This window comes from Sardina pilchardus, chromosome 12, assembly GCF_963854185.1.
Source record: "Sardina pilchardus chromosome 12, fSarPil1.1, whole genome shotgun sequence".
Lineage (NCBI taxonomy): Eukaryota > Metazoa > Chordata > Actinopteri > Clupeiformes > Clupeidae > Sardina > Sardina pilchardus.
This window is the reverse complement of record NC_085005.1, coordinates 19,434,462-19,445,255: the sequence shown is the minus strand read 5'-3', so window position 1 is coordinate 19,445,255 and position 10,794 is coordinate 19,434,462. Positions and strand designations below refer to the sequence as shown.

The 10,794-nt window shown below is 47.0% G+C and overlaps 1 protein-coding gene across 1 annotated transcript; it reads right to left on the bottom strand.

The window, feature by feature from the left end:
* Positions 1 to 794: 794 nt before the first annotated feature.
* Positions 795 to 10,352, bottom strand: six4b (SIX homeobox 4b). The gene is made up of 3 exons (XM_062550580.1): positions 9,473 to 10,352; positions 6,709 to 7,370; positions 795 to 3,179 (listed from the first exon to the last, which is right to left on the bottom strand). The coding sequence occupies exons 1-3, from the start codon at positions 10,255 to 10,257 to the stop codon at positions 2,632 to 2,634; spliced, it is 1,995 nt and encodes a 664-aa protein (XP_062406564.1). The 5' UTR covers positions 10,258 to 10,352; the 3' UTR covers positions 795 to 2,631.
* Between the last annotated feature and the right edge of the window lie 442 nt (positions 10,353 to 10,794).

Here is a 10,794-nt window from a genome sequence, read left to right as displayed (position 1 = left end):
TAGATCAAGCGTTCCGGGGTCATCAGAGTATGTCAGCAGAGTATGTTTTATGTTTTATGGCTTTAAGCCTTGTCGCTGCGCTTGCTCATACACAAGTCTAAGCAGTTGTTCAGCGAGCTCGGGAGGTTTAATCTCAGATGCTATCAATCTTTCTCGCACTTGTCACCCGTTCATATACCATCAATACAAGGAAGAGTGTGGATTTTGCCCAAGGACAAAGCCGTTCATTTTGCTCTCATATATCAACACAGTTGCCGTTTCACTACACGTGAAGAGTGAAAGCAATACAGTCAGCATCTAACGTCTAATAATGTCTAACATCTAACGTCTGCTGTATTTTTTTCTCTTGGCGTGATGATCTGCCGTCTTGCTTGACCTTTGGATGATGACTAAGGTTACACATGACACTTGGATCGGAGAACTGCGACGAGCTGGTCGCAAGACAGGCATTGGCAAACGATCACAGAGATGCCCAATGGTGAGAATACGAGCTGGGGCCTCCATTCCCCTCTTGCTTTAACTGCATATGCATACATCCATGTATTAGTAATGTCTGTGGTTATAGCCAGGACCTCCTGGAGGTCCGGCTCGTAATCCCCTTAAATGGACGCCTTCTTGAGTTTCCTCCGGGATTGACGTCACACCTGTCATCAGTTTGACACAGAGAGACAGCTTACCTAGAGCCCCAAAACAGACCCAATTCCTCTCAGGTGATATCACTTCCTCTGTAGTTCCCTCATAAAACGTGAGTGCTATGGCCGACTTAGAAAATCCAGAGGAGTCATTCATTTTTTGTCTGTACAAATATAAAGATTTAATAGGGGTGATGGGTTTAGAAAAATAAGCTCTTATCGTTTCTAAACATTGAACTCATATTTCAAGCCATTTTTTTCTTTAAAAAAATGTCCAGCTCATTTTTGGTACAAGATAATTGGACGAATTTGTGATAGCTTTAAAATAATTGCATATACATTGCATACTGTCATGTGCTAACATTTGCCTGTAAAAGACAATAACAGACAAACAGGGCCCTGTTTCCCAATAACATCGTAAGCCTATGTAGTCTGTAGAATCCCCTTTACGAATTATCCGATATTTTTCAAGTATTTCTCGAAACCTTCTGAACTTGCGCAGTACTTCAAAAATGCACATAGACATGTGTTTCAGAGCCGTCACATGTGGCTATGAGCATAATTAAACTGTTTTAAAGGATTAACCTTTGGACTGCATTTTGTCAGCATTAATTGGGTGCGTGTGCCATAAAAATGGTTTATTCTACAGTCAGACATGTTAAAGTTCATTCGCTCTCAAGTCAATTAGAATGAAGGGTTCTAGGAAGTTCAAAAGGCAGCTGTGACGTCATCTAATCTAACCGAATTAGCTGACGTTTCAGCACTGTTTACGTGGACAGCGCCGTAGTTGTTGTAGTTCAGGAGCAGGGCATGCGCATTTGTACTGCATGCGCGTTTGGGAAAAACATGTCAAATTTAACGAAACTTCGTAGAAAAAGAACACTCATGCTAAGATTCGTTATGATTGAGAAACAGGGCCCAGAGCTACTCTGTCCATATAAAGCAATAATGTGCCTTCATATTAGCAACCTGAAATGTCCAAACTTTTTTGTTCACACAGTTTAAAAAGTACTACCATTGACAATTCTCATTTAACTTTGGGTATGAAATTCTGCCCAAAACAACATATTAAATCCTTGTCTTGTCAACTACTATATTACCTTATGATGATTCTAACGATCTCTATGACAAAGGCACATAAGACCAGTTACATTTGAGAGCTGAGGACAGTTTGATGGGAGATTTCAAAACCAGGCATCAGCATGTAGATCAGTTCACCCTGTGTCACAGTCAAATGTAAATACAAGCCCTTGTAGCTTTTAAAATAACAAAAAAAAGACATAGTCTTCACATTAACGTCAGCACTCCAAAAAAAAAGAATAATAAAAAAAATACCAACCAAAAACAAAACAACAATCATATCTGCGCTTTTATCACAAGTGAGAAAGAGAGTGATCCAACAGCATTATGCCACACAAGTACCACATTTTTTTTAAGTTTGTACACTGTGCTTAATGTCCAGTTGTACGTTTCATCTCCACCCTCGGCCCACTGCCACTTGGGCTCTCTCCCGTCGGTGTGGGTGGGAAAATGTGCCGTGAAATAACGTTCACAAAGTCAAAGACCGTCTCCCGGGTACATTCTGCAGTCGTCGGCTGGTGAGTTGCGATGACTGGGACCACGTTTGTTCGGGCAACAAGGCACTGTTTTTTGTTTTAGTTTTTTTTTGTTTTGTCCCACGTTGTTTTTGTTTGTTTGTTTGTTTGTTTGTTTTATTTTCTTTGCTACACTTTAGGTTTCTTCTTTCACATTTTTTGTTTTTGTTCTACAGTTGGGATGAGATGGACTCTACGAGTCTGGACGCCTCGAGCTGTCTGGGAGCGTTGCAGGAAGACAGGACACACTCTGGGAGACCTGACACGCCCCCCCACACACACACACACTCACCTCCGAGTGCCATGGCTCTCCTGCTAAACCCACTGTGCTACTAAGAGAGAGGGAGAAAGAGAGAGAGAGAGGCAGGTTGCCAGGGTAACATGGAGGGTGGGGGGCGGGAGGGTCAGAGGTCATTGCCATCCTCGTCCATCTGAACAGTTTGTAACTTGGCCAGCTCTTTACCCTCCAGCTCCAGCTCTCCGCAGACGGCCCTCACGGCGCCGGCCCCGGCCCCGGGCCCTGTGGCCACCTCCAGGGACTCGGAGAGGGACAGCGCGCCGCCGTGGTCCCTGTAGTCCGAGGGCACCACCACGCCACCCATGTCCATGCGGCCGGAGTGGGACTGCCCAACGAGGCCCTCGGCGCCCGACAGGACGGAGGTGGTGACGGAGGTGGTGGCGTGGTTGAGGGCGATGGAGGACGAAGGCGAGGAAGAGGAAGGGGCGGACGATACGGTGGCGGCGGCCATGTTCGAGGAGAGGAAGAGAGAGGCGGTGTAGCCCAGGTGGGCCGTTTGGTCCAGAGACATGTCCGTCTGGTAGGAGTAGCCGCCGGGGTTCCCCGCGCCGACCTCCAGGGGCTCCTGCTTGACGGCCTGGGTGAGGGTGTACAGCACGGGGGGACTGGCCTGCTGGGAGCCATCGCTGACCACACTACCTAGTGGGGCCGAGCCTGTGGGGCCCAAAGAAGAGAGAGAGAGAGTGGTTAGGGTCGGTTCAAATGGCCTGGGATGCCAGAAAGGTCACTGAGGACGGCTTGACGCCGAAACGCGTTTGTTTTTTAGGCATGGTGCTACAATAAAGAATAAAAAGATAACAAACTAGTGAGTGCGGTTCTTTTGCACATTGGAATACGATATTTAACTCGCACCCGAAGAAGGAGATATCTTGGAGTTTCAGCGCGCCTCTCTCTGCAAAATTGTATAAAGGTACCTGCACACTGACCAGACCAACACCATCCAACAACAATGTGGGCACCGCCAACAGTGCACCTTCAGTCTGTGTTTGTTAGTGTTTGTTGGATGGACTGTACCCTTTTAATTGTCCAAATGTTAGTCTTGTCGATTACTGTAGAACTAGCACTTGGTCTAGAATTTTGAGGACTGCAACCCATGATTGGAAACTTCAGGGGGTTGGGGTTTGTTGGGCATTGATGGGCAGAGTGCGGGCACCTTTAAAGTATCAAGTCAGGTCCGCCTGTGGTTTAACTGTGAAAGCAAGGTGCCAGCAATCATGGGTTCCATATGCAGGCCTACTGGTTAAATACACTTTTATACACATAAAATATATCCCCAATAGACTTTAAAAAAAGACATACTGAACCACTCTGTTCATAAACCATACCATACTGTTCTTAGAAAAGGGTCCTGATACCAGTACCTGGCGTTGTACTATAAGTCAGTCTAGATAAGAGAGCATCTGCTAAAGGAATAAATGTCATGGTGGGCTGGGGTGGTTGAAGAGAGGAGTGGAGGAGGAGCAGACACAGGGGGGAAAGGAACGGGAGTTTTTTTTTTTTTTTTTTCATCTGCCCTGGGAGTCTGTGCGTAGGGCTCACCCCACACTCTGCCACTGCTCGCCCTGTCACCTCATCTGGGTTTATGAGAGCGGGACTGGAGGGTGGGTGGGGGGTGTTGGGAAGGAAGGGGGGTGGCCAGAGGCCCTCCATGTGGGCTGGCAAAGGCCTCTCTCCTCACAGCTCATTATGACGGGCCCCAGAGAGAGAAAGAGAGAGAAAGAGAGAAAGAGTGAGAGCAAGAGAGAGAGAGAGAGAGAGAGAGGGAGAGAGAGAGAGAGTGGGCAGGGGCAGAGAAAGGAGAAAGAAAGAGAAAGAGAGCCATGCATCTTAGTTTTTCTGTGAGAAGTGAAGAGAGGAAGAACGAAGAAAAGAGTCCCATATAGTACCTTCTGACTCCATTATTCTGAAGGGATAGTTTTCTCCTGCCTTCTTTCTTTCTCTTGTATTAACACAGCTCAACTCTCCCTTTTTTTCTTTTCTCTCCCTGACTGTTGGCTTGCTCAAAAACAATTATTTCTATTTTTCTTTCTTTTTTCTTTTTCTCTTTTGCGGTCTCTGTTCTCTCTCCCCCCATCCCTTTCTATTTCACGAACACACACACACACACACACACACACACACAGGCTCAAACTATGGCCTCTCTCATTACATCTTTGTCACTCCCTTTCATATATGCCCCCCCATCTTTCTCTGTCTGTCTCCTTTTTCTCTCTCTGTTTCTTTCTCTCTTTCTCTCTCTCTCTGTCCCTCCCTCTTTGTGTGAGTCTCCTTTGTCGAGATTTTCCTTTCTTGTGAAATGTAAAAATGTAAAATGAAACACCTTCGTCACTGTCTGTCTTTCTGTCTGTCTGTGTGTGTGTGTGTGTGTCTGTCTGTCTGTCTTTCTGTCTGTCTGTGGCCGCGGGCCTCTGCATAATTTCCCTGGGCATTAGAATGTGGTTCCTGGAACTCGTCTCTCGCTGGGTGACACCCGCTGGCCCCTGGCCAGTCCAGCGCCTCGGCTCTCTCCCCCCATCAGACTTTGCACACTGGATAAATAATCGCAAAGTCAGAAAATCTCTTTCCTCCTCCTCCTCCTCCCCTTCCTCCTTTCATCTAGCCTCAGCTTTTACGTTTTGTAGAGGATTTTCTGCTCGCCATATTTCTTCGGCCTGCCGGGGGAAAACTGCGGCTGGCTTCCCATAAACCGCTCGAAAGTTGAATATGACTGTTTGTGTTTGTTTGTGAATCATCTTATTTATTTCATCCAAATGTTTACATAAACAAAGGAAATGACATGACACAAATAACTAAAGCCCATACTCAGATCTCCCCACAATGTGCCCTGAGTAGAAATCAAAAGTGTCATTTTTGTGGCTATGTTATTCATTGGGTTTCTCTGTAAAACTGACTGGGTAAGCACTCTTGAAGAACAGAGGTTTTGGCTTAACAGTTTTAATATTTTTAATATGTAATTTCCCCCCCTTCCCCTTCGCCCCCTTCACGACTGAGCTATTGGGCTAAACTGTTTTTCCTTTTCGAAATCAAAAGGTTCAGCCAAGGGTGGCTTTTGCTTTTATTTGGCTCATAAACTGCACATTAAAGGATGAAAAAGCAGAGGATTGCTGTGGGAGAGCCGCGCTCCGTCGCCAATCTCCACTCTCCATTGATGTGGCCATAAAATATTCATGGAAAGAGCCATTAGCGAATGGTTAGGGCTAAGGGGAGGTGAGGATAGCACTAGGATGGCTCCCACTGGTCACCATTCTCCAGTGCCTATTGTTCGAGTAGACTCTCGAAAAAGGATTTAAAAAAAAAAAAAAATCGCCCAACCACACAATGCTCAGACACCAGATACATGCACAATACACAGTGAAAGAGCCTCTTCCACGGTTACTTATTCGGTCACCTCACCTACGAGTCCCTCACACACCACGGAACAATGAGTGAGGGGGAAGAGGGAAGGGGAAGGGGAGGGCAGGCGCAGCTCTGGACCAGCCAAACTCTATAAAGCTTTCTGTCATAATATAATGTGCTCCGAAGTAATGGCCCAATTAGCTGACGTCTGACAAGCTCACATCAGCCCCGGAGCCAGAAGTAAAGCTCGGAGGAGACGGGTTGACGCGCGTTACTGCCCGGACTGGTCTACGGGAGATGTGCATTTATATCGGATGTGATCATCATCGCGATCCGTGTTGGCCTGACTAGGAGACGAGTGACTTGGGGTTTTTGACATGGGCGTAAAGCATGGCTGCAGTAGGCTACAAAAGTGAAATAATATTAATAAAAAACATTTAGTTCTTACTGTGCGCATGGCTCAAACTTGTAAAACCGTCTACTTTATGAACAATAACCACTCCCTCCACCCCCCTCACCCACCCACATCGCATTTAAAACAGACAGGCCTCCCCTGTTTGTTTATTTTGGGCTCTACTGCTATTCTACCTCATGGCTAGCTGTTAGCATTACAAGCCCAAGGCAATTATTGCTTGTGGATAACTTAAATAGCCCAGCTAGCTGTTGTTGGCCAGCTGGGCAGCTGTTGCAGCTTGTGCTAGCTGTTATAGGTGTCAAGATGCTGGTTGCTGTAATAGTTATAGCCCTTGATAACCATGATAGCTTGTGACTAGCTGTCATACAGTAGCTAATGTCGTAGTAGCAGTATAGTAGCAGCATTAGCAAATACGCAGCACAATTCACCTACCATGAGAGGTCGCTGTGGAGGAGGGTGGGAGCAGCAGTGGCGGTAGGCCCATGGCGGCCTCCGTGCCGGGGACGTGAACCACACTGTAGCTGCCCAGCTGTGCGAGTCCAGAGGTAGAGGAGGTCGAGGACGAGGAGGACGACGACGAATGCGTGAAGGTGACCACCGACGATGCGCCCCCGTCCTCTGAGTGGGCGACCAGAGCTTGCATGCCTTCCAGCTTCCCCGCTCCTCCCGTCGCGTCCGACAATCCCAGGGCGAACGGGGCGTACGAGCCTCCGCCACCCTGCAGCCTTTCCTGCGCCAGGCGCGCCAGGCTTGCCCTCTGGGAGTCAAAGGTCAAGAAGTGCCCGCCTGTGCCCAGACCGTTGAGCAGCATGTTGTTGCCATGCGAGTGGACGTATCCACCACCGCCACCGTTGAGGAAGTGCGAGTTGGCGCCTGACAGGTCGTTCCCGAAGCCCATCGCCCCCACTGCGTTGGCAGCCATCTTGACATCGCCGATTTGCTGGATGACAGTGGTGCCGACGTCCGAGAAGATCACGGGCGGGCCGTTGCCCAGGGCAGCTGACCCGGTGGAGCTGCTGGACAGCGGGCGAGGGGACAGATCCTCCTGACCTTTGCTGGACTCGTCCTCTGTGCTGTGATTACCATCAGACTCGCTGAAACAAGAGCACACAAGGTGAGTCCTTTCCACCAGGTAAGCCTGCAGGCTAGCGAATTATCATCTACCTGGCTCTCGGCCACGCACTGCTAGAACCAGCCTTACTTCATACAAATCTTTCACCGAGGTCAGTGATTTATGCTTACTCACACACACACACACACACACACACACACACACACACACACACACACACACACATACACACACACACAGTTCAAAACAAAAGACAATAGTGTGGAGCAGTGGAGAGAAAGCTATCCATGGAGCTGTGAGGGAGAGTTTCAGTTGAGATGTGGTGCCATTAATCATCATGGGAAGCTTATGGAGAGAGAGACATGTGTGGCAGGAAACAGATCAAACTGACTGGCAGTGCTTGCTTGCCTGCCATAGATGTAAAACTCTTGTATGGGTCTGCTTAATGTTTACTTCAAGAACGCTGTTTTAAATGAAAAGTAATTGCAAGTCCATGCGGAGCAAGACCACACAAAACTGTGGTTCTGTTTGAATTTATGGTCATTTTTGAGAGCATTCATTTCAAATGAATAATGTCTCAAATTTTAAAAGTCTTAAAATTCTGTAACTGAGTTATTGGTTTCTGCTTCAATAATAATGATCATTAAAAGGGGGAGATAATTGTCAATACATTGAGGCGCATTTTATTTGACTTAGATTTTTTTACCAGTAAAAGAAATGGCTGTCAACAAGGTTAGGCGCCTGAGTCACTTTCCCATGTTGGGCCCTCACCTCAAAAGGACACGAATTAGAAAGAACAGCGTTCTCGCAGTGGCCATTAGGGTTGCTCGCTTTTAGTGACCGAAGCAGCTGCAAGCCCGTGCGTGGTTTAGCGACTGGCCGGGGTGGGCATGCTGTACAAAGGGCCTTATTGACGCTGCATCCAAATTCCCTTTTTTTTCAGTTGGGGATATGGGACATTCTGGAGTTAAGATCTTCTGGCGCAGACTGACGGCACATCACAGCTCAGCAACATCAGAAAAAAATACTATTGACGCCTGACGTAGACGGAAAAGTTTGACCTCCCTTATATACGAGACACGAGATTTATTATTTATGATAAAAGCAACACTCAGCCAAGCGGTTCTAAGGCTACGCATGACATTGACATTTGTGGGCGCTGACAAATGGTAGGTATTTCCGACCCCCATTTGAGAGCCCTGAAGACATGTCAACCAGGTGCGCTAAAGGGTTACTCCCATGGTGAAGAATAGAGTACACAAATATAGGATATACAAGCTAACAAAAATAGATCAGACGCTTAACGGCGTCAGGCTAGAGGCTGTCTGGTGTGGTTCGTAAACGTTAAGTAAAATAGTAAATAGATGACTCGGACAGATAACTAGGGTGGAGAACAGTGGTCCTTAAATCCACAAACAAACAATAACAATGGATTATGTTAATTGAATGGGAGTTTTAAAGCAGAACAAACGTTACTCTCATTATCTTCTGTTTGGGTTTCTAAATTCCTAATGTTAGATAGGTAGGCCTACCGAATTATCAGATTCAAGAAGATATAAACTAATACAATAATACATTTGTTAGGATACATGATTTATTCAACTTCTTTATAATAGTGTATAGTTTGAAGCAAACAATATAAGCCTACTTAAATAAAATAAAAAGTTACTGGCGATAACCTACAAAATATGAATGTAATACCTTCATGTGTTTGAGAAAGTGTGGACTTATTCTCTGGCCCTTGGGGCGCCCTGTGTAGTTTTTAAAATGACACCTCATTTAAACGGTCAAAGCTTCGTATTTCAAAACAGTGGAGCGTGCCTAGCACATATTTCGGCACACAACATGATTTGCGCTGTCAATTCCCAGTGCGTTACAACAGACTTGTCGCAATATTAAGAGTTTGTTGTTTTTGAAAGCGAAAAAGTACTTTTACAGACAATGACCTCAAGGACAAGTAAGAACCGTGTAGGCTAACTACTTGAAGTCATAAAATGACCTACACGTGGATATACACATGTGTGAAAACTATAGCAACTTTTTGCTCGTTTTAAGTGCTTATGATGACAGGTTTACACTTTAACAGCCTACTTATTTACACGAGCTAGTCTATTTTTGTCTCACCTTTTCGACTGCGCTTCAGATGGATTCCTGTCTCTCTGCCTTCTGTTTTTGAACCAGTTGCTCACTTGTGTCAAAGAAAGCCCAGTGATTTTGGCGAGGTTTCTCTTCTCGGCGGGAGACGGGTACCGGTTCCGCTTATACATATCCTTGAGCGCATTCCTGGACCTCTCTTTGAAGCAGTATACCGTCTCTTCCCCGTCCCAGATAGTCCTTGGGAGAGGATATTTCCTGCGCAATCGGTACTTATCCACGGCACCCAGCGGTCTACCCCGCGCCTTCTCCGCTTCGGTGTACCGCGCCTTGTACCACATGTCCTGGAGCGAGGAGTGGTTGGACGGACTGAAGTTGTGGTTCTCAAGAATACAGTACAGCTCCTGGTAGCGAGCCTGGTGGAAAGCCACAATCGCCTGGGCTTTCAGGATGCTTTCGTTGCCGCGCAGCAGGTCACTCTGCGGCAGTGACCACAGGAACCGGGCAAGGCGGTCCACATTGCCTCCCTGCAGCAGAGCCTCGCAGACGCACGCTACCTGTTCGGGGGAGAAGGCCAGGGACGAAGGGGTGCACTCCAAAAGTTCGGCTCGGACCGCATCGCCAGCAGCGGCCGAAGTTGCATTCTCCATAGACAACTCCGCAGGGTCCAGCACTGACAGCTTGACACTCCCCCGATTCTCCAGTGCCCTTGTGCTTTCCCTCTTGATTTCATCGGCGCAAATGACCTCGCTTGAGGAAGAAGACATTTTTAACGTGTCCCGGTAAGTCACTCCTCCAGGTTTTGGGCAGCACATCAGACGATCGGGTTTCACCCCGCCATCCAAGCACGATCGGGTATCTGGCCGTGGTACGGTGGGGATAAGATCTCCACTCACTGTTCCTGCGTAAGTTTAACTCCGCAGCTTCAAGCAGGAAGGCATCCAAATGCAGGGCGCTCTCTGATTCGCCACGCCAGGCTCCACAGGGGAGGAGCAAGCGTGATCCCAGGACAAATGTTTGCGCTGAAGATGTCAGTCAACCGTGGCGTGCAAAAAGCAGCGGAATACCTGCGCTAGGTGAGGTGCGAAGCCAACTATTAACCATGTGTTCCTAACGACGCTAGCCGACCTGCGGGACAATGGGGCTCACTCTTCTTAACAATAAGTGATGTCATTCACCAAATTAGAGAAATTAGATCTAGCCTATTTGAAATACATTTCTGATAGGCTACAGAAAATCGAAAGCTGATATTCCTAAAAAAAATAGACAGTCATTTAATTAATTCATATAGTCCTAACCAACAGTCATTTTTTTGTATTAGAAAGGTTATTTTGCTAGTGTTAAAGTTTGAA

Coding starts and splice junctions, on each gene's coding strand:
- six4b (XM_062550580.1), bottom strand. CDS start 10,257: ATGTGCTGCCCAAAACCTGGAGGAGTGACTTACCGGGACACGTTAAAA. Junction 7,371..9,472: donor TCTGAAGCGCAGTCGAAAAG/GTGAGACAAAAA, acceptor CTCTTGTTTCAG/CGAGTCTGATGGTAATCACA. Junction 3,180..6,708: donor CTCCACAGCGACCTCTCATG/GTAGGTGAATTG, acceptor TGGGCCCCACAG/GCTCGGCCCCACTAGGTAGT.